At 36.6% G+C, this 24,535-nt stretch overlaps 1 protein-coding gene and 1 long non-coding RNA gene across 2 annotated transcripts; one reads left to right on the top strand and one right to left on the bottom strand.

Annotated features, from left to right (window-relative positions):
* Window positions 1-19,193: 19,193 nt before the first annotated feature.
* Window positions 19,194-20,306, bottom strand: LOC148544351 (uncharacterized). Its single transcript, XR_015900081.1, has 2 exons — window positions 19,844-20,306; window positions 19,194-19,557 (listed from the first exon to the last, which is right to left on the bottom strand). It is a non-coding gene; the product is annotated as an uncharacterized LOC148544351 (long non-coding RNA).
* Window positions 20,307-20,977: 671 nt separating this feature from the next.
* Window positions 20,978-23,062, top strand: LOC107615389 (uncharacterized). Its single transcript, XM_021111849.2, has 3 exons — window positions 20,978-21,706; window positions 21,780-22,172; window positions 22,319-23,062. The coding sequence occupies exons 1-3, from the start codon at window positions 20,978-20,980 to the stop codon at window positions 23,060-23,062; spliced, it is 1,866 nt and encodes a 621-aa protein (XP_020967508.2).
* The last annotated feature ends 1,473 nt before the right edge of the window (window positions 23,063-24,535 follow it).

Genomic DNA, 24,535 nt, shown 5'->3' with positions numbered 1-24,535 from the left:
AAAAAAACAAAACAAAATTGTAATCACTATGGATCCTGATAATCATCGTTGTCGTCATCCTCCTAACACTTCTGCCTGTCGCCATGTCTGCTTGAAACAAAAATGAAAACAGTTAAGTGTATTGTAATTATATAACAATATAATTGAAGTTTAATAAAAAAAAACACATAAAATAGAACTAAGGCTAGCGTGTAAAATAATGCACAATACAAACTACACTAAGGTTACCTTTATTCGGATTCGTCATCTTATTCCTCTAGTTTGTCCTCCTTTTTCGAGGTAACTTCCTAATCATTAAACTGATTTTCTTCTTGGTCCCCATCCACCCCATCCTCTTCTTGATCATCCTCCTCTTCTGGTAGTAGTATGTCATCTTCTACCCTAAGATTAATGATATTATCATCCATAAGAGTTTACCTAAGGGTGATCGGATCACCGGTATCAACCACCATCTTCGAAGGAGTTGGTTCATCAATTTGGTAAGATTCTTGGCCCTCTGTACCATTAAACTTGATACGACCTCTTGACTTAGTTTTACCCACAACCACCCAACTAGACTTGCATGACCCCGGGTATGGCAAATAATATACTTGGCATGCATTTTAAGATAGAATAAAATGATCATAATGCCTCTATTTCCTAGTCAAATGTACTTAAGTGATATTGTACTCCTTATGCTTTCGTGTTTCAAGTCACGAACATGGATAAAACCATTCACATTTAAAGGTTTAATTATTCTGTTGGTCCCTATAGTTTGACAAAATTTTCAATTAGGTTCCTATACTTTTTTTTTTCCTTTTAATTAGGTCTCTACACCAATTGTTTTTCAATTAGGTCCCTCTTGGTAATAATTGACTTAATTTTATAGGGACCCAACTAAAAAAAATTGGTGCAGGGACCCAAATAAAAGGAAAAAAAAAGTGTAGGGACCTAATTAAAATTTTCGCGAAACTATAGAGATCAACAGAATAATTAAACCACATTTAAACACGCAGACTTTGTACATAGTAAAACAAAAATACTCTAATTAAATTATGTTGTAAAACACATCATACCAATCAAAATGACCATTCTTGTATCCCATGGACCCAGACTCCAGAGCTATATGTTATTTTTCACTGACCATTGTAAAAAATGAAACATATATCCATTAACACTGTAGATTGGGAAGCTTGTGTCCTCATTCATTGGGCCCTGCTAAGTGCAACAAGTTTCCATTCTATTGTGTCAATTAGATTTACTCGAATGTATTATCTAAACCGAGTAGAAAATGATTGAGTGATGTATCAAGATTTGTTTCTTAGAATAACCTAGGATGCAATGATTTAAATAAGGAAAATTTGGCAGAGTTTCTGCTTAATTCATAGACCTCCACCAAAAAAAATATAAATTTTCACAGAAAAACCAGTTGCAAGCATAAATTAAAATAAATACACATTCAAGAAAACATCATGTCTTACCCGTTGTGCGCATCCCTTTATTACTCTGCAAATTTCCAGCAAAAAAGGTTTCAAGAAGGCACCACTCTGCATCCTTCTCTCAGTTTTGTCCTAAAATTCTATCCTAGAAAAAGTAAGGCCGATATAATACTTAAAAAATTTAACACGTTTAGAGATAAAAAAAAAAATATCAACCTCGGTATTGCACAAACAACCCATGTATATATCAGCACGAACAACCTACGATTAAAGCCATACAAAGTTCAAACAAAAAAGAAAATCCTAAAATAGAAATAAAGTTAGTAAAATATAAAAATTATTAAATAAAAAAATTAATAACAAAAAAAGGTATGCATATTTTTATTAAACAAAAATAAAATTTTTATATATTTATTATTTTTCAAAAGGAAAAAAAGATCTAATATCATAATTGTGAAATCATTATTTAATAGGAATAACATTTATAACCAAAAATCTTAATAGAAATTTGTCAATAAATTTCTAATTTTTCTATTATATTAAAATCTAACTATGATCTTTACTTTCTTTTAGTTTATCTCAATAATAATAATCTTATTTATGTAAAAAAAAAAATTCTATCTTTCTCAAAGTCTTCTCCATGTGATGTACTTCTTATTTTATTAGAAAAACTTATGATTGTCAGTTCATATAGTTAGGGATCGATAGCATTAATTATCTTAATTTTACAAAGAGTTGTGCAATGTGACGTCTTACAATGCAAGCGAAATTAGTGGGGTTTTCATCCTATTTCATTTTTGGATGTTATACCAGTTTTTATTGGTTATTGTATCTAGGTTAGTGGAAGAGATTAATAGAAACTTAGTACATGCTTACTCTCAAGACTGTACTTTAGTAGATCATATGGATATAGAAAAAGATTATGATTTGGATGAACTGAAAATATCTCTTTTTCATTTTTATTCATGTACTTCATATCTTTGTTTCGTGTGTTCCCAGGAAGGATTTGATCTTTTCAATCTCGGGATACCACCTAAATAACACCTGCCGGAGAGCCAAAAAAATGTGTAGGAAACAAAGAGTCTGAGGTTGACCGCTTCATTTATTGAAATTTTGGTGAATGTCAAAGATCGTTGTCATCAAATTTAATTGTTGAATATTTAACATATTATTTTTTAATTATGTAATTCATTTATAATTTATACTAACTTTTTAGATTAATTTATTGAATTTTATTCTCATACTCTACTCTAACTTTTTTATTAATTAATTTTTTCATGATTTCATAAATACAGGTGGCATAGCCACACAGCTCTTTCTGATACCCGATAACATGCTTTTCTTTATTATCCAAACTTCTTCGCTACTTTGAAATTTGGAGAGATAAATGTTATATCTTCTTTCTTATTTGTATATGTACTTATAATTATTGGAAAGTGTTTGCACTATGAATTAATAAGTTTCTTAGGTTTTCAAAATTAGCTTGTTTTGAAATAATATATAAATACAATCATGTCAATTTTTTGCATTGTAAGTGAGAAATTATGATGAGCATTAGACCCCATAATTATATTCCTTTTGAATACCACTAATCTAATTGTGTTATGTGCCAATTTAGTTTTGTTCTGCCTATTCTTGAAAGGTCACACTAGCCTAATTAGTTTCACTTCGTAGAGTAGCTAACCAAAGACCTATAGCTTGTTATACATAAGGACTTTATTAGGATGTCGGATGACCACATAGATTGCATTCAGTATAGAAATAGTCAACTATAACCTGAAATATCAAGTGCACAGAAAAAAAAAATCAAAGTCATAAACTATCACTATTGTCAAACAAAACAAAACAAAATCCTAATCACTATGGTCCTGAAAATCATCATTGTCGCCATCCTCCCGGCACCTCTGCCATGTCTACCTGCAACAAAAATGAAAACAGTTAAGTGCATTGTAATTATATAACAATATAATTGATGTTTAATAAAGAAACACATAAAATAGAACTAAGGATAACAGGTAAAATGATGCACAATAAAACTATACAAAGGTTACTCTTATTCAGATTCATCATCTTCTTCTTATGGTTTGTCTTCCTTTTCCAAGGTAACTTCATGATCATCGAACTCGTCTTCTTCTTCTTCTTCGTCCTCATCCACCCTGTCTTCCTCTTGATCGTCCTCCTCCTCTAGTGGTAGTATGTCATCTTCTACCCTAAGATCAATGATATCATCATCCATAAAAGTTGACCTAAGGTTGATCGGATCACTAGTATCAACCACCATCTTTAAAAGAGCTGGGTCATCAACTTGGTAAGGTTCTTGGCCTTCTGTACCATTAAACTCAATGTGTCCTCTTGGCTTAGTCTTAACCAAAACCACCCAATTAGACTTGCATGACCCCGGACATGGCAAATAGTATACTTGGAATGTATTTTGAGATAGAATAAAAGGATCACAATTCCTATATTTTCTAGTCACGTTTACTTCAGTGATATTGTAGTCCTTATGCTTTTGTATTTCTAGTCACGAACTTGGATCAAACCATTCACATTTAAATACACATCTTGTACGTAGTATAATGAAAATACACTAATTATATTATATTATACAACACACCATATACCAATCAGTATGACCATTCTTGTATCCTCATGGATCCAAACTCCAGTGTTATGTGTTTTTCTTCACTGACTATTGTAAAAAATGAAATGTATATCCATCAATGTTGTAGATTGGAAAGCTTGTACCCTTATTCGTTAGGCTCAAACTAAGTGCAACTAGTTCTCATTGTGTCAATTAGATTCACCTGAACTAAGGAGGAAATGATCAGTTATGTATTAAGATGCAATCATATAAATAAGAAAAATTTGGCAGAGCTTCTCCTTAATTCAAAGACCTTTACCAAAAGAATTTATCAATTTTTGCAGAAGAAATAGTTGCAACCATAAATTAAAACAAACAAATATTCAAGGAAAGATCAAATCCTAGCCGTTCTAGTGTGTATCTCTTTATTACTCCGTAATTTTTCAGTAAAAAAGGGTTTAAATAAGGCGCCACTAGGCAACCGTCTCCCACTTTCGTCCTAAAACTATATCCTAGAAAAAGTATGTCCAGCATAATACTTAAATAATTTAACATGTTTAAAGATAAGATATAAACCTCGGTACTACACGAACAACTCATGTATTTATCAGCACGAACAACCCACGATCAAAGCTATACGAAGATCAAACAAAAAAGAAAACTCTAAAATAGAAATAATGGTTAAGTACGATTTTGGTCCCTAAAGTTTAGGCTAAAAATTTTTTTCGTCCCCAATCTTTTTTTGCATACAAAATCGTCCCTAAAGTTTAACTTGGTTTTAAAATCGTCGTTACCATAGGACCAAAATCGTATGGAGGTGGCAGCGGAAGCGGAAACAGAGGTGGATCGTGGACAGCTTCTTCTTCCCTTCCCTTCCCCCTTTGCAGGAGCAGAAACACTCTCTTTCTCTTATTTTTTCTTTTTTTTTATTTGATATTGAGCAACCAACGGCTTTGTCAGATCCACCTCTACACAGATCCTAGCAAACTTTCCTCTTGAGACTTCTGCAGTATTGCCGTCTACTTTTAAGGTCTTCCCCACAATATTTCCAATCTTTTCAAGAATGGCTCTGTGATAGTATTCTATTGCTAACCCCGGTAGTCAAATCCAGGCAGCAATAGTGTCAATGGAGGCTTCAGAAGGGTTTAATTCTGGTTTCCAAAACCTAATAGTCAAGAAGTGATCAAGTATTTTCCAAGGCCCCTCTGTGAGTACAAAATCCAGGTCTTCTGAACTGAAAAACTTGACCAAGAAAAAATCGTTCCCCAGGTCTATCACATTAATGCTCCCCTTTTTTCCCCACAATACTTCCAGACGCCGTTTAAGGGCTAACAAAGAGATCTTTCGCCCCAGCAGCTTGACAATGAGGGTGTCCCACCACTCCTTTCTGAGCTCCCTTTTCACTCCTTTCCCTATGACTAAATTGTATATTCCATTTGGCAGCTTTTTGACTATTATTTCTGTGTCTTCATCATCACTCTCTTCCATGTCTGTGTCTTCAGCACCATTTGTCTTTGGTTCTTGCTCCTTTTGTGTGTGCGCTCCTCCAGTGCTCTTTCCCATTCGGACAGTATCTGCAAAAGAGTTGGACTTTGAGGCTCCAACCTTGACTACCCTCTCAACCTCCAGCTGGGGCTGTTTTATACCTTTTTTGTTGCCATTTTCCCCATCTCTTCCTCAACCATCCAATCTTCCATTCTTGGTACAAGGGCAGTATCTCCTGTGAACTCCCTTCCTCCTTCCTCAGCTGATTTCTTTACTTTTTTTTATCTTTCCATGGGTCCCCCTCTACGTTCTGTCTGTCTCTTGGTGTGTGAGCTCTCGAGGCTCCTCCTCTCACGAAGCCTCCTCTCATGGAGGTCAAGAATTAGCCTTGGGGGCAGGTGTGTAAGGTTAAGAGAAATCTAGTCAGATACTAGCTTAATAACATAATAATTGTTTACATACGTTTAGCACCTGATATGATATCACATGGCTACTAGGATCAACATACTTTTCTACGTTCGATGCACACCTATCAGGGATGTTAAAACGGGTTGATCCGCTAGATTTCTTTCCCTTTGATATGACTTATCCGAAACTAATGGTTGTTCATAGAGCAATATTTTTTTATCATATTTGTCCAAGTAGTAGCAACACAAACAATGTTTAAGTAACTAGCCGATTTGTTTTCTTTTTTGTCACTAAAAATATCAATTTGGACCTGTATAATAAAACACACATCAAATACATTTTGGACTTTTAACTTAATCAATAAATATTTGTCATCACAAAAAAAATTATTTAATTTCTTAACTCAACATGTGCTATTGGCACTTTTTTACTGAAAGTGCTTCATGATTTAGTGCCTCAAGTTAACATAAAAAAAAAAAAAAAAAAGATAAAACATACCCTATTGAAGCGATAACACCTAGATAAATAATTTAAAAAGGATAACATTTTAGTAATATGTTTTAGAAATAATAATGGTGGCATATAGATAAAAAAAAAAGGTAAAAAATAATAACCAAGCTTTTATACATTCATATAAAAGTGTAACCAAAAAGGATGGATTAAATTAAGTCAAAAGTTATGAATTGTAAATTAGTGACTTGCAAGAATAAACTTATATGTTATCGATGAATGTGTATCAATAAGGTTTAGTAATTCTCTCTTACTTGCTTTTACTAGTAATACCTTCTTCTTCCTCGTATCAACCTGAGGCTCTGATACCACAGGGGTGGATCTCCAGTACTTCAGGATGACAACGAGACAATGCATCGTTTGCTTATCCCAAACACTCTTTCTAATCATCATAACGAGTGAGATCAAAGGGTCCGAGCAAAACTTAGCATTATAACATTGAGTCCCTTTTCCACTATGAGAAATTCCCGCGGATCTGATCCATGCCATTTTCTGATGAGCAGGATCCTCTTAAAGAGGCAAGCTCAGAGCATACTGTTATGGCACTGGATTGAGGAAGAAGGAAATAACACTAGCTAAGCTTTCGGAGAGAGAAAGAGAATTCAGAACATTTTGAGAGATAGGAAAAGTGGATATATTACAATGTTTCTTCAGATCTGGTTACAACTGGGGTGAGCACCTCCTTATATAGAGGCCTCTAGATAGAAACGAAATCTAAACAAACCTATCATACAATGCCAACTGGAGGATAAGGATAAGCCTTATCTTTTTTGGCGTTTTCTAAGCATGTGACTGGGGTCACTTTATTCTAGCACACTCATAATTATACATAGTGGGAACAACAGTGTTCTAATAAAGAGACGGTTTGAAATAGTCTTCTGGTAGGGTCCCATCACCGTCTGAGAAGGATGAGTCAGAAGCTAGATTGACAGCTCTGAAATCCGTATCTGGGTCTTGGAGGTAGAGAAACGGATCTTCAGTGTTTTCTTCATTTGGATCTTGGGCATCTTGCAGATATGGGTCATATGGGTCTGATTTTGGGCCTTCAGCATCATCGGGTATTCCTGCATCAATTCTAGTTGGGCTTGGTGGTAAAGCATACACCCTTCCACCTGGATCTTCAGAATTCAGATCTTCTCCAGAATATCTGCCTGGAACTTGTGTGGACGTACTGGGCTGGTCTGTTGGAGCATAAAAGGAGTATTGTCCAAACTGGTTGATTATCCCTGAAGTTATAAATCTGGACTGAAACTCTTGGAGAGTTATCGGTGGGACATCCGATTGAAATGGGAGTCCTTCAACTACATCTTTTTCTCCGTATAGTCCAGGTTGCCAAAGTTGACAAAGGTATTTGGCCAAGGCATTTAGGACTGTCTTTTCATCTGTGGGCCATATGGTAGAATATCCAACAATTTCGACCCTGTTCTTGGTATGTGTCTTCTCATTATGTGCTTTACATCCAGAAAAATAATCTCTCTGTAAAGTGACAAAACAACAGAATTTCCGCTTTGTCTTGGAGGATTTATCCCATAATTGGTGTTGCTCGATCATGTTATATAACATTCCTCTCCATGCTCCAAGTGGTGCATACATAGCAAATAACCTGACTAGATGAGACTGGGCTTGAGTACTGTTACACAGAATGTGATATACTGGGAAGAGTGGTATTATGATAGCACATGGATATAGGGAAGACAGAGCCCAGATATACCACATCATTTCTTCTGGTATAGGTCCTTGAATTATTGGTATAGTGCAAAAAGGGGTATCCATGTCAAAGTACTTTGGGTTTGGATGTATTTGGGTTATGGTAAGGAGCTGGTGTAGCCAGTAGAACAAAGTTTGCCTGGCTAAACAGACTATTTGAAACAGTGTGGTGGGTCTTGCTTTGAAAGGAAAAGGACCAATTTTTCTTCTGTATGGGTTATTGCGGAGTGGACAATCAGGAAATGGGATGGTGTATGAAGGGTTGTAGGTGCTCATGGTACAAATGTAATGGATTGGTTTAGGGAGTGATTCTACTGGTTTGGGGGGTGGTTCTTTGGTTGGCCTGGATAAGAAATCTGCAAGTGTGTTTTGATGTCCTTTGATGTGCCTTACCTCGAATTTATAGCGAGAGAACCAGTCCTTCCATCTTAGCAATTGAGAGTCTGGCAGGATTTTTTTCTTGATTTCTAGCATTGATGGGAAAGAGGTGTTATCCATTTCCACAGTGAAATGATAAGAACTGAGGTGGAAATTAAATTTTTCTATCCCTCTTTTGACAGCAAGAATCTCTTTGTAAGTGGCATGGTAATGTTTTTCAGATTCTTTGAACTGTCCACTAGCATGCGCGCAATAGTGTCTTGTCCCATCAATCTCTTCAAGTAGCACAGCTCCCCAGAATTCATCACTAGCATCTGTCTGCAATATTCTTTTTCTTGTGCTGGGAATCTTTAAAGGTGGGGGGTCTTGTGCTATCTTCTTCAGGGTTTTGACAGCTGTGGTTTGCTCAGGTCCCCATGGTGGGGGCTTCTTCTTTAGGAGTTTTGACAGCTGGCTGGTGTGTCTGGTCACATCTGGGATAAAGTCTCTGATGTAGTTGACGATTTCCAAGAATTGTTGGATTTGTTTGACTGTCAAGTTTTCATCAGGAAAATGGATTAATTCTTTGGCAAGGTGATCCCCTGGTTGGAAAAATCCATTTTCGAAAATCATCCCAAGGAATTCAATTTTTGTCTTGGCAATAGAGCTCTTTTTTGCTGATAGCATGATTCCCTGGTCTTTGATGATTTGAGTGAATTGGGCCAGGAGTGCCTTGTGGGCTTCGCTGTCTTTTGAGAACAGTAGGATGTCATCAATGTAGATGAGTGTGGAGTGTAGTATGGGCTCAAAGATTTTGGTCATTGCTTTTTGGAAGAGAGAGGGGGCTACTTTGAGTCCAAATGGCATTACTGTCCATTGGTATTGGGCTTCAGGTATACAGAACGCTGTTTTATACCTATCTTCAGGATGGAGCCCAATTTGCCAAAATCCAGCTTTCAAGTCAAACTTGCTGAATATTTTTGCTCCACTTAATCTTTGTGTAATAACTGAGATTCTTGGTAGAGGAAACTTGTCGTCTTGTAAGAAGACATTAAGTGGCTTATAATCAATGACAAGCCTCTTTTTTCCTCTATTTTGCTCGGCTCTTTTTTCAACATAGAATGCTTGACATGCCCAGTTGGAGTTGGTTGGTTCAATGAGTCCTTGAACAAGAAGGGCTGCACATTCAGCTCTTGCCAACTTAAGATCTTCAGGGTTCATCCCTGAATGAGTGGCCTTTGTAGGGTTGATGTCTTCATTCTTTTTGAAGGGGAGTCGAACATAAAATTCTGGATTTTTCCATAAAGGAGCAGGGTGGTTAAATTGATCATGACTATCACAGCAAGCACTGAGGAGTAACTGTTGGATCTCCTTATATTCCTCTGGAGCTTCTTGAATTTCGAGGATACTTTGTATCCCTGTAAAAGGCAAAAATTGCCCTTTGTAACTCAGACCAGTGGGTTTGATATGTAGCCCATGAGTTCGGAAGAAAGCATCAAACCCGAACAAAACATCTTTATCTGGGAGATAACTTCCCAGCACTCTAAGCCAAGTAGTCTGGCCTGCAAATATCTCCAATCCAACTGGTTTCTTGGAGATGAGATTGATGGTGAAGACTTCACTGTTAGCTGCTGCAAATTTCTTGGAAAAAGGTGCCCACATTTCTTTTGGTAAGACATGTGGTTTCAGGACAGTAGCACAAGATCCGGTGTCCATTAGTGCAACGACCTTTATTGGCTTATCATAGACGGATGTCTTGACCTTTAAATCGAAATGGGGTCGAGGAGTACCATCAATCTGTTTTACTCCTAAAGATCCAAGGTATCCAAGTTCTTCTTCAGGTATACTAGATCCTTTAGGAATTCTTGTGGTGATGGAAGCAATGGATGATATAGTAAAGATAGACCTTTTTGGTGGGAGGTCTTCTTCTGAACTATTCTCTTCTGAGTCAGAGTCCTGGAAAACATATTCAGTCTCATCATCTTTGCTTCTCTGTTCCTCAAGTACTGACTCTAGATCTTCCTCTTCACCAATGGAAGCAGCATCCATTAAAGACTGGAGCATTTTTATTTCCTTTTTTGTTTTGTGAGGACATGACTTAGCAAAGTGTCCTTGTTTTCCACAAATGAAGCATTTGTTTGACTTGGTATGGGGTTTCCTCCTTTTGAAGTAACGATACTTTTGCTTACTTCTTCTCCTTCTGAATGCTTTCTGATGAAATGTATTGGTTGATGATCGCCAATGCGTCTTTTTCTTTGGCTTGCATTCACACACACTTGACTCTTTGCACTTAATTTTCAGATGGGATTTGCTGCATGCTCCTTTGAGTTTGCCTGAATTTTTGTTAAGCTGTTTGAACATTTGTTTTTGTTCACACAGCTTGTCCAAGGCAGCTAGGGCTAACTGGTATATTTCCCCAATAGTTGTGGTAGCCACTTCTTTGCGAAGAGTCATCATCATTCGCTGTATTTCAGGCTGAAGCTCGTCTGGCAAGGATGCTATAAAGACTTGCTTAAGCGGCGGATTATTATTTCCTCCAAGAGGATAATATTTAGCAGCCATCTTCTTGTAGTGTTTTTCCAAGTCTTTTCTGTTGAGTGAACAGCACTTCATTTCAAAGTACTCTTGAGAATTTCTTTTTTGGATAATTGCAATGTCTCCTAGAAATTCTTGATGTATTATCCCCAGAAACTGTGAAGAGGTACCATTGATGAGCTGGAGTCTTTCATACTCAGAAAGGTTAGTTGCCCATTCTCGGAGATTGCCAGTCATCCGATTTATGAAATCTACAAGGACTTGTCTGCTTGTGAGATTTGGGTTGGCCATATTGGTCTGAATCCACGCACTAAATTCATTCAACCTTTCTCTGTACCTTGCTGGTGGGACATCATCAAAAGTGAACCATTTGTTGGGAGTTTTTACTTCAATTGGGCTTATATAATCGTGATTTGCTGAAGTTTCTGGTTCATCCCTTTCAGAAGTTATCTCTTCCTCCTCTTCTTCTACAGGGTTGACCATGGCTATTGCTGAAAGATCTGCTTCATAGTCTCCTTCAGACTCCTCATCTTCTTGTTCACTGGTCTCAGTAGTCTCATCTTCTGATTCTCCAGTAATCTCTTCACTGGGTGATTGAGTATCCAGAGTAAGGGTATAAATTGATCGTCCTGGAGCAGGCGACCCTTCTTTGATGCCCTTATCTTTCATAGGGACATTGGAAGATGTCTCATCTCTAAAAAAGTTTCCTGGCTTCCAAGGAGGATGAGGTCTAGATTGGAGGGATGGCTGAGGTTGTTGTGGCCTAGGCAAGGACGAATGATGCCGTCCTTGAGGAGAAATAGATCTTTTAGTGTTTGCTTGCCTGGCCAAATGGTAGGTGGATTTGAAGATGGAGTCATAATCTGGGGTTTCTGGTGGTGAATATGTGGAAGGGAATAAGGCAGGTGAGTATGAGGGGTATGGTTTGGCATACATGGATAATGGGTCTATGGACAGCGTCTGAGGTACAGTCGTTTGTCTTTTGTCCATCTCAATTTGTCGAAGTTGAGCCTTGACTTGATCCAATTCTCTGTTCTTCTTTTGGAATTCTGGGCCAAAGTAGCGATTGTCAATGTAGGCCTTGAGTTCTTGATCAAGTTGAAAAGCTTGTGCCGAAAGTCGATCTTTGAGTTCAGCTACTTGTTCTGCCATAGAACTTAATTGTACTGAGAGACCCTCAGTTTTCTCTACAAGAGTATCAAGAGTGTGATCTATTCGGAGCAGTACTTTATTTTGGCTGACTACATTATCTGTATGCCAATTGAGCACCTCTTCTTGAGGAGTTGTTGCTTGATGTCCATGTGGAGTGATTCCTTGAGGTATCACATAAGGTCTCCTTGTGATTTTCTTTTCATCAGTTTGAGTCACTAAAGGTGGGAATTCTTCCTCATAAGATCTGAGGGTGGCAATACATGAGATTGCATCAACTGGCTGAAAAGGATAATCTGCAAAGCTTTTCCGAGACAATTTCGTTTTCTTGAGCATTGGCTTCTTTCTGAGCATTGGAGCTGATTCAGCATCATCAGGAGGCCCAGGTCTTTTAAAAGAGCATGGGGCTTGTAACAACTTCTTCTTCTTTTTCTTGTTCCTTCGTCTTCTAGCATAATCTTCATCATCAGTGTCACTCCATTGATCAGCACAGTCACAGTCAGAATCGCACATAGAGGGATCAACATCCCAAATGAAGTGGCCATTTACGTGAGAGACGTAAACAGGTTTTCCATTCTCATAGAAATGCACTGGTGGATCATTTTGGTCATGAGTTGTTTGCACTTGAACAGGAGAGATCATATTGATCCTTCTGAAAGATGATCTTCGCAGTGAGATTTGCTTGGTTATTCCAGGGTTCTGGAAGACAGTCGTCACCGTACCATCACTATTATGAGTAATAGTTGGAGGTGCTGTAGTATGAACATCAACCTGTTCTTTTGGAAAAGCTTTCTCATAGTCAGTAATCCATTCCAACGGAATGATAGAAGAAAGTTCTTCAGTAGTGATCATCCTTGGAATGTTTACGATTGCTGGTCCTCCAGCACTGTCTGTAAACATGAATAATGCCTCTCCAGTGGTGTTTGGGAGATTAAGATCAAGAGCATGATCTTGGATTCTGTAGAGAACTTGGTGATGTAAGGTGGCCTGTTCAGCATTAGAGTCTTGAACTACTCCTACCGATTGTATTTGGATTTTCAACCTTTGACTTATCGTAGGATCTGATAATCTCATGGTGAAATTAGGAGCTATAGTAAGAATGACACTTCCATTTGAGAGTGTTGTTACTAATGCTCCGATCAAGGCATGTTGGTATTCTTTGAAAGTAGTATCTAAAAGAGCAACTTTGGCTGTTACCGGAAGAGATCTCCTTCCATGAAGGGTAAGAATGAGCCTGACAGCCCCTAGATGCATATGAGTGTAGCCTTGGTTTTGGTAGTTTTGGATGAGTTCTTGTGGGATTTCTAAGGTTATGTATTGTTCAGCAGTAGTGGCTTTTAAACCACACTGTTGGAGATTAGAGGACTGGATGACTTCTTTGGGAGGAGGAGAAGGGTTTCGATGGATGAGATGGCGAATAGAAGTGAGGGTTGATTTCTTTTGTCTGTGGTAGAAAGAGTAAGGACTTATGAGAGGGTATTCAGTGGCTGGGGTACGGGAGTCTTCTGGAACATGAGTGAATTCTACCAACTGATCAATTTTATTTCCAAGAGTTTTCTTTAAACTAGAGGGTAATCGGTCTATGCTCAGAGGGGTAGAATGATGTATAGGTTGAGAAGAACTTGATGAGTTTGTGAGATTCATGATTAGGTTTAGTAATTCTCTCTTACTTGCTTTTACTAGTAATACCTTCTTCTTCCTCGTATCAACCTGAGGCTCTGATACCACAGGGGTGGATCTCCAGTACTTCAGGATGACAACGAGACAATGCATCGTTTACTTATATTGTATATTTAAAAAAATAATCTAAAAATATATTTGTATATAAGTAAAATAGTCAATTTTTTTTTAAATATTAGATAACAATATGTTTGTAACTATTGTTGGCTATCTATATAAATAACAAAAATATTTTTTCTAAAAAAAAGTTTAATTAATTAAATAATATTATATTATGATTTTTTTTATAGTATCCTCCAATTCAGTAAGACAAGAATTAATTAATTATAGTTCACAGTTTTATTTAAAAGTTTGTTGTTGATCAATAAATTATTAAATGCACAAAATATAATTTAAAACTCTAACATTACTTATTTAAGCAAACTAATAAGTTATAATTAATAAGTTATTAGCTAACTAATAAACAATATCCAAATTGGTTATATATATATATGTTTGTCATGCATGGGCCAGTGAATATCTATATTGTATATCACCCTATATATATCAGTCGGTGGATTTGATCGTTTGGTTTCTTGTGTAGTTAACTTTTGTTGGCACTTTCTGCCGCCACAAATAATAGGTAAAATGGCCGAGTGCAGAAAGAAATGATTATGCATACATATTACAGAAGATCAGGATTTTTTATTTTTATAAATTAAATAAATATAATAATTATTAAAATAAATAATTTTAAAAATATTTATCAAAATAAATATTTTTCTCTTATCTTGTTTACATGTAAATGAGATAAGAGAAGTGGACGCGATACATGTATATCTCGTTTACACAGTGTAAACGAGATAAAAGCGGTGGATGCGATACGTGTATATTTCGTTTACAGTGTAAACGAGATACATGTATTTTTTAAAAAAAAATTGAAAATAATAAAAAATATTAATAATACCAATAATCCAAACTTTTAGCATGCAAATAGTACATAAAAAGATTGGTAAAAAAAGATTAAAATGAATATGTTTTATCAATTAGTACTAAAAGAGAGTACATAAAAGATTTTAGATTAAACTATGATCCAATTGAATTGATTTAAATTTGAAAAATAAAAAAAAATATTGTTTACCAATTGTTAGGAGAGGTTAATGGGAATAGTGGAAAGCAAGGTTCTAAAAACCGGATCGTACCGACCGGTCAAACCGGTTTAACCGAAAACCGGCGATGCAGGCGGTCTGGTCTTCCCTTATAACCACTCGCAAGAAAACCACCAAAAAACCATCGAATCGCCTGAGAACCGTCCGGTTGGGCCGGACCGGTAATCGGCCGGTTCGGATAAAACGACGTCGTTTTTTAATTTGAAAAAAAAAAAGGGAAACGGATCCAGTAATCCACTCATGACCTAACCCCCCCTTCCCCCAATCATTCATTCATTCCTAACCCAGGTCCTCAGAGAACAGAAATGAGAGAACTCTGAATCGAAGAAACCCTAGCCGCCTAGCCCTCCATCGTCGCCGCCTAACCCAGGTCATCAGCACCGCCGCCGTCCCAAGTCCTCAGCACCGCCGCTTCTTCCTCTTCCCCGTATCCGGAACCTAGTAACTCGGCAGGTCCTCTTCGGCTCTTCATCTTCGCTGGCTTCTCGGCACGGACCCAGATTAGTGGCATGGAGTAGCTCCCCGTCGGGTCGCCGGTTGCCATTGTCTCGCCTATCGGCTCATCTCGCCGGTTGCCGTCTGTCGAAGGTTAGTGGCCTCCGCTTCTTCCTTTTAATTTCTGAATGTTCGGTCTTCTTCTTCGTTTGAAGTTCTGAAATTACAGGTGGCTGGCTCTGTTAGTCTGATTTAGTGTTTCCTGTTTTGTAATTGCTGGATTTAGTCTGAAATTTTTGTCAAAAACTTTAATAAGACCATTAACTTGTTTTACTGTTATCACATTCAAGAACTTTAATAATAGCATTAAGTTCATCAAGTTGTGCTTTCCATCTTGCTAGACTGAAGGAGGAGTTTGTGGTGCTTCATTGCTTGTTTAAGAACTAATCTGGTGTGCACTGAGCCTTTGATTTTGTGTTGTTATGCTGTTGTTGCTATTTTTTTATTTTTGTTGCTAATTGTTCTTGATTTCTAAATGTGAAATTATTTGATTTGTGTTGCTAATTAGAGTTTTTGTGAGTAGTTATGACCAAACCAAGCATAATTGAGCAGTTAAAAAATACTCATCTCAGAGAAAAGTCTCATCTTTTGAGACCGAAGATTCTTGACGTGCAGGAGGAATGAATGCTTGACCCCCGACTCTTGATTTTGTATCCTATTAGCCTAGACATGCCATGTTTTATCAATTTTGTAACTAATACACCTTCTAGTTTATATTTATCAACTTGCATTGTCATCTTTTCAATGTGTAGACAAATCAAAATTGATTTTTGATTTCTTCACATCCTAGACAAACAAATGTTATGTTTGTAGTGGAGACTCTCTTTTAAATTCAAATAATAAATTGTTCTTTTCTCAGTTAGTTTTGCTTTGATTTCACTGAATACTTGCATACACCTCAAGCTTTGATATGTTCCGAGCAATGGTATTAATATGTTTTGAATTATCTACTTGAAACTTTATTAGAGAGCAGCTCAAAGTTGGGAGTGGAGTGGCTTGCAGCAGTGAAAACCATCAGCACAATGAACTGGACAACACTGAGTGCTTTAGGAAGTATGGTGATAAAACAAAGGTTTTTTAACAAGTATCCTGGATTTTATGTTTTAGAAGCCAAATGATTGATCCTATTTTAGGTATCTTTCTAAAGATGGTTTACACAGACTCAATTTATGAATTTTCACCATCCATTTGATTGGAAGCTTGGAAAACAATTAATACTATCAATGTATTAACTATTAAACAAACATGTTCTGTAATTTTATATTATAGCAATAAACATGTTCTATAATTTTTATTGTGTTGATGATTTATTGATTGTTTTTTATTGTATTGATAAGAGTTGTTTTATAATATTTATTATTTTATTTTAAAACGATTTTTTCGGTTGGACCATAGTTGGACCGGTTAGACCAATGAACCAGTGAACCAATAAATAGAGCGGTTCGATAACCAGTCCGGTTCTCAGAACCTTGGTAGAAAGAGAATTGAAACGGTTATCTCCACGTAGATAGTGGGAGATAACGTGAGAGATAACCGTTTTTTTATCTCTCACGTTATCTCCCACTATAAGATAGCCGTTTCAATTCTCTTTCCACTATCTCCGTCAACCTCTCCTAACAATCGGCAAACGGTTATAAACAATAGTATTGATAGTGGACAGTTAAAAATTAATAAAGAGAGTACATAAAAAATTTTAAAATTTTATCAGTTAGAAACAATAGTATTAATAGTGGGCATTTAGAAAAAAGATAACCGCCGATTATTTAAAATGGACGGTTTATCTTTTCCTCTTATTTAAAATTATCCATCTTTTCTATTATATGAAATATTCTATTTCTAAAAGTTTGATTCAAACTATATTATTAATATTTTTTATTATTTTTAAAAATTATATTTAATTATTTATAAATACATATATCTCGTTTACACTGTAAACGAGATATACAAAAATTAAAAAAACACACATATCTCGTTTACATGGTAAACAAGATACATACAAAATTATCTCATTTATAGTGTAAAAGATTTCGATAAATATTTTTAAAATTATTTATTTCGATTTTATATTTATTTTATTTATAAAAATAAAAAATCCCAGAAGACAAGCATGGTTGATTGGGATTTGGGATTGTGTCTTGCTGGATTAGTAGATTTTGGTTGCATATTAGATAAGGGATACTAAGTGAATAATGATGATAGATCGATGAACCTAAAAGTTTGAATTCAACATTTTGTTACATTTAGTTATTAGAGTAAATCGACAAAAATATATATAAAAGAATTTGGAATATATAAAATAAAATATACAGAAAATATAGTAAATATTAAAATATATCTAAAATTTAAAATTATTTTTTATATATTGACAAAAATGCTATGTCAGTGATGGGTTTATAAAATCGTAAAAATTCAAGTGTAGTCAATTTTATGTGAAGTTGATAACTAAAAGCTATTAGATAAAAATTTAGTTAAATTAATCAAATTATTTAATGATTCTCAACTATCAACTTTACGTAAAGTTGATTACACTTGAATTTTTACCTTATAAAATGGGCTCTTGTAACCTAGACAACAATGATCAATGATGGTCAAAAATTGATCCATAAATAAAAAATTGACATGTAAAATAATTGATTATAATGAGAATTATTTTAATAATTATTTTAACCACCATGGCAATAACGAAATTTTAATGCCCAAAAATGTTTCTCTTTTGTGGGCCTTCGACAACGTGGACAAAAAATTAGATAAGCTAAGTTATATAGGGCAAAACAAAGAAAAAACATATAAATACACCGAAGAAAAAAAAAAGCGGTGGAAAAGAAGCTGTGAAGTAACTACCAAAAAGAAAATGAAGAAGATGTGAAGTTAATAAGAATGAGAAACCAAATAAAAATAAATAAAACATAAGAAACCATGACATTAATTTAAAGTTTATGAAAATTTTTTTATTATTTTTATTATATTTAGATTTCTGTAATTGAGTCCCAAACTAAAAAATTGAGTAAAACCTAATTTAATTACAATATATTTTAATTTTTTATTATATATTTATTAATAATTATTAATTCTTTCTTTAAATGGATAATATAAGAAAGAATTAAGTTGAAAATTTAAAATCAAAATGTGTCATATTACGAAATTTTAAATCTATTTCTTTCTATTCAAATATTTATGTTAATAATTTGGTTTCTATTATATATTAGTTATATCTTTTAATTGATTTTTTATAATTAAAATTTCTAATTGAGTATATTTTTATTTTTTAATTTAATTTTTTGATTGATTATTTTTTAAATAGATGCATATAAGAAAAGTGATCTAAATACTTGCACAAAAATGTGGGCATTATCAATCTTTTCATCAATTTTATATAGGTTTAATTACTTTATTAATCTTTATAGTTTTATCAAATTTATAATTAGATCTTTATATATATTTTTTTAATTAGGTCTTTACATTGTTTTTAATTTTATAATTAAGTCTTTGTCAGTATAAAAAATATTAGAGTTAACAGTAGAGTATTTTTTTTCGCAAATTAAGCTACCCACAGTATATCTTTGACCATATTTTTTCCGAAAAAATATTCCATTAATTTTAACGTTTTTAATACAAAAATGATCTAATTACAAAATTAAAAATAATATAAAAAATTAATTAAAAAAATAATATAAAAATCTAATTACAAATTTAATAAAACTAAAAAATCAACAGAATATATAATTAAATATTTTATATATTCAAATTTCTATATCCATAATCAATTAATTTCCACTATATTTAGATTATATTGATTGATTTTTTATAAATAAAATATATAATTCATTACATTTAGCTGCAACAACTTCGTACGGAGTACTAAAATCTACATACAAATTGCTTCTAGTAGACTAGTAGCATCATTCAGAATCCCAATTCCAAGCTTTGTAGACGGTAAGTAAACTTCCTCGGGATGAAAGAAAACAGTAGGACCATAGACGGTAAGTATTTGTTGGAGCTGTGGCATTGTTGGAATGCTGGTAGCATTGAATTCAAATTCTTCAAGCATGTAATTGGCAACTCTTTTCCTTTGACCCAATAACTACTGCAGACAAAATGCTCCAAAAAATTACTGCAGAAAATGTCCCTAATGAAATTCCTTTCCCCCTCATGAATTAATCACAGAGAAAAAAATTTAAAAATTTAAACCAAAGTTATAGACCACCCATCTACATTTATCCTATCCATTTTTAATCAAAGCATATACCACTTTCGAAAACTCGAGACACTCTTGTTCCATACATATCAGTCTTTTGCAACAATTAGTTTTCAGTTCGATTGCACTCATCTACGGGACGATTAACATAGGAAATTGAAAAAAAAAATTCAACCTATCATGACAACTCTTATCCACTATTCGAAAAGTTGTCGCCACGCTTAGGATGGGCGGCTCAGCTGCCTCTACTCTCAATGCTGCCAACCACATCCTCTGCTCCTCTGCCGGACGTTTTTTGTCACCACGTGCCCGCTTGCTGCTACACAAACTTGGTTTCTGATGCTCCCCGCACCATCTCTGTCGGAACCCTGGTTCCTAGACAATGAACTCCAAAACGACACTCAATAATTCTGTCTCACCACTTTCTCTACTTTTTCTAATATCAATTATCAACATTCTCAAGTAATCAAGTTCTTAGTTATATTTGTTTAGAGATCCAAAGTATTTATCGCACCTTCATTAAGAATTTCACTATGATTGACCTTCTCAACTACTCTCTGTTTTCTTTCCAAACCTGCCACGTGTGACCATCCAATTAGATATTCATATGTGACCACCTTCATTAAGGTCACCACAAACATCACCTTATAAAATTGAGAGTGTATTTTTGTTTGCCAAAATCAATCTCTCAAATATATATTGATAGGAAAAGTATAGGTAGAATTTTTTATAAATCAATCTCTCACCTTATAAATTTTGATGGATAATATCCATCATAAATTATTTTATATGAATTTTTTTAATTATTCTAGTTATCACCGTATTACAACATTAGCTATCATTTTGACTTCATCTTGGTATATAATCTTTGAGACAAGTACAACTTCTTTTCATATGGTGATACACTATTTTGTTTTACAAATATCTTTTATGAAAAAAGAAAAATTAAACACTAAGTATTGTGAATATTTATATATTTATTTTTAGGGCAAATGACTTGGTTAAACCAAGTTCATTTGAAAATGTCCTGAATGTCCTAAATAGAAATTTGCAACGTCAAAGGCCTAAACCACATTTTTATATAAATCGAATCGAATAAATTCGATTTATTAAAACAGGTAGTAAATCGAATCTAATTGATTCGAATTAGCCAATTAACGAAATTCAATGAAAATCGAATCAAGTAAATTCGATTTATACATGCAACTAGCGTGGGTGTAAATCGAATGTAATTGTTTCGATTTACAACGGAGGGAGGTAAATAAAAACTAGATACCATACGAAATTTTGTAGAAGAGTGAGATTCAGAATGGCTAGTGATGAGAATTTTGTAGCTCTTGTGCATTATAGAGGTTCCATTAAGAAGAAAACACAATCAGGGATTAAGTTCACTGACAAGGATCCGCTGAGTGTTTTTCTCAAACCTTCGACAAGTTTCGCGGAGTTTAAGAGTACTATACTCCAGAGACTAGGACTGCTTGGCGTGAAACGGGTGGAGAAGTTGTTCTATCGTATTCCGATCTCCGTGTTACGCAATTATGTGAAGTATGATTCATTCATTATTAGCAGTGACGAAGATATGCAGGTGCTGTTTCATTGTCACCGTCAGTTTCCTGAGGTGAGGACTCCGGAGTTGTTGGCGAAACTTGTGGATGTGGCATCTAGTTCTGGAAGCTCGAACAGGAATATGCACTCCACAGGACATGTAGCCAGCTCTAGTGCATTGCCTGTTAGATCATCGTCAGCAGTGCCGGTGCTTGCACCCGAGTTAGACTTAGTGGCTTCACCATCGTTTGCCGTCAATCTGAATCAAAGTTGTGATGCATTAGTTGGTGAGGCTAGACCGTTGGAAGATGGTGATTTCACGGCGCGTAGCTCTCCTCCGTGTGTTCCGGTAATCGGAGAGGTTGCAGCACCCGAAAGGGTTGAGGATGCATTGCAGGATGATGATGATGATGATGATGTGGAGTCCGCAACGATTGCTGTGGATGATAGCAATGAGGAGACTCCACGGACGACTCCACCTGTCGGCGGGGGAGTATCTAGTTCAGGTACTAATCAGTACCCCCCACCACTTCTCTGCTCTGGACTTGGATGCCATGGCGCCTCAGGAAGATCCTTCTGTACCTGTTGGCTTCGGGGCGAGAGACTCGCAAAATGCAAGAGGCATGTCTGAGTTTCAGGTCGGCCAGCAGTTTCAGGATAAGGAGGAAGTTGTGCTTAGCGTGAAGACCTATAGCATTTGCCGCGGGGTTGAATTCAAGGTCTTGGAGTCGGATCACCGCAAGTACTATGGCAAGTGCAAGGAGTTCGGGAGCGGGTGTGTATGGCTAATCCGGGTCAGCCTCCGGCAGCGCAAGGAAATTTGGGAGGTAAAACGGTACAATGGTCCTCATACTTGTCTAGCCACATCGATCTCTAGTGACCACAGAAATCCCTATTATCATGTCATGTCGGCTTTCTTTATGCCCCTGATTAGAGCTGATGCTGCAACATCGATTAAGGTACTGCAGAATGCCACAGAGGCACACTTCGGGTTCAGACCGACGTATAGGAGGGTTTGGATGGCCACACAGAAGGCTGTGGAACAAATTTACAGAGACTGGGATGATTCGTATAATGAGTTGCCACGATGGGTTTGGGCTTGCAGATCACTTTGCCGGGCAGTGTAGCTGTGCTGAGGACGAGTCCTGTTCGAGTGGGTGGGCAGTTAGATGATTCTACAACTATTTTCCATCGCTTGTTTTGGACATTCCCACCATGTGTTGAGGCATTTCGACATTGCAATCCATTGGTTAGTGTGGATGGGACCCATCACTACGGCAAATACGGTGGTACACTGCTTATTGCAATTGCACAGGACGGCAACTCTAACATCATCCCTATTGTCTTTGCACTTATAGAAGGTGAGAATGCGGAGTCATGGTCATTCTTTCTATCCCACCTTCGGGCTCATGTGACGCCTCAACTGGGTATACTTGTCATATCAGATAGGTACAATGGGATAAAGGCTGCGTTGGAGGCTCCTGATGGGGGATGGCTTCCCCCTACTGCATATAGGGCGTTCTGCATCCGTCACGTGACGGCTAATTTTGCCCTGACTTTCAAAGGGAAGGATGCAAGGAGGCTGTTAGTGAATGCTGCATATGCAAAGACGGAGGTCGAGTTTCAATACTGGTTTGACATCCTGAGAATGTTCGATCCAGCAATGTGCGATTGGGCTAATCGAATTGAGTATGCACTTTGGACTCAGCATCAGGATGAAGGCCGCAGATTTGGGCACATGACTACGAACATATCTGAGTGTATGAAATCGATCCTAAAGAGTGTTAGGAACCTCCCAGTGTGCATTAGTGAAATCCGGTTGGCCGAGTTATTCGTTCGCAAAGGATAAGAGGCCGAGGCACAGTTAGGCACTGGGCAGCAGTTTAGTCAGCATCTGCTTAGGGCGATCGAGGCCAACCTGAAGGCCTCAAGGTGTTTCACCGTGATGCAGTACGACAGGGACAACTCAGAGTTTACGGTGGCTAAGACCACTCCGACAGGGGGTTTTTCACTTTGGTCATACAGAGTATCCCACAAGGATCAGACATGTGATTGTGGCTATTTCCAGGAACTACATTATCCATGTCGACATGCGTTGTCATGCTGTGGATATGCACGCCTAACTTGGTCCACCTATGTCCACGAGGTGTATCGACTTAGATCCGTGCTCGATGTTTATTGAATGGGATTCACTCCTCCTATTCCGGAGGGATTCTGGCCGCCATACGATGGTCCGACCGTCATTCCTGACCTCGCCAAGAGACGGGCGACGGAGGGACGCCCCAGGACTACTAGGATTCAGACTTCGATGGACAAGGCAGACCCGAACCGGCTCAAGAGGTGTGGACTATGCCATCAACCTGGTCACACACGTAGGAGTTGTCCCCAAAGAGGAGTGACAGTTGGATCTGCAACTGCCAGTGACGTGTGATGTCTTTCATTATTGTAATGTCATGTTATATTTCAGTTAGGCATTTTATTTCCGTTGTATGGTTTATTGTAAGCAGTAGCTACCTACTATTCATGTTAACTTAAATTTATCATGCATTATGCTTTTATTACGGAGTTTATGCGTGCTTTCTAGTGATTCCTTATTTGAATAAAGGTTATCAGCGATTTCTTTTTCGTAATACAATAGAACGGAGATACATAACTAAAATAGAAATATAGAAATACATGTAAGTTTCCATAACTTTCCATAAATAAGTGGTCGTACATAACTAATACGGAAATACATAAATAAGTGGGAATACATAACTAATACAGAAATACATAAATAAGTGGAGAGACATAACTAATACAGAGACACATAAAACCTGTCACGGACACTAGAACTCGTCATATGAGATGCGAATCGGTGAAGCAGCGCCGAGATCGTCTGACCCGCCGGTCTCTATGTGAAAAGGGGACCTCATCACCACCCCCGTCATCGTCACCGTCTGAGTCATCGTCCCCTCCCTGCGGAGCTGCATCTGGCATGACAGCATGCGATGTAGACGGAGCGGCCTGTGATGAAGTGCGCCCCACGAAAGAAGACGCGGGTGTCCCACCAAGTGTGAACGTGTCGTCCATCGGTCCAGAGGGAGGCTCATTCAGGTTGACATCTACCCATGCTTGGGGTCCAGCAAGCGGAGACCTGCGCCTGGCCAGCTCATCCTCCTGCATGATCATGCTGATCTCATCAAGAAAATGTGACCCTCCAAACTCTGCATCGAGGCTTGATAAACCACTATTTTAAGGTTTATATTGTGTTTAATTGTGCAGTTTTATCAAATCTTTACCCACTTATTCATATGATTAGCATGCATTTATAATTCCTTCC

The sequence above is a fragment of the Arachis ipaensis genome, chromosome B9 (assembly GCF_059453495.1).
Source record: "Arachis ipaensis isolate K30076 ecotype BB chromosome B9, ASM5945349v1, whole genome shotgun sequence".
Taxonomy (NCBI): domain Eukaryota; kingdom Viridiplantae; phylum Streptophyta; class Magnoliopsida; order Fabales; family Fabaceae; genus Arachis; species Arachis ipaensis.
This window is presented reverse-complemented; position numbering and strand designations above follow the sequence as displayed.

Coding starts and splice junctions, on each gene's coding strand:
- LOC107615389 (XM_021111849.2), top strand. CDS start 20,978: ATGGCTAGTGATGAGAATTTTGTAGCTCTTGTGCATTATAGAGGTTCC. Junction 21,707..21,779: donor CTCCACCTGTCGGCGGGGGA/GTATCTAGTTCA, acceptor ATGGCGCCTCAG/GAAGATCCTTCTGTACCTGT. Junction 22,173..22,318: donor ATGCTGCAACATCGATTAAG/GTACTGCAGAAT, acceptor TTGGGCTTGCAG/ATCACTTTGCCGGGCAGTGT.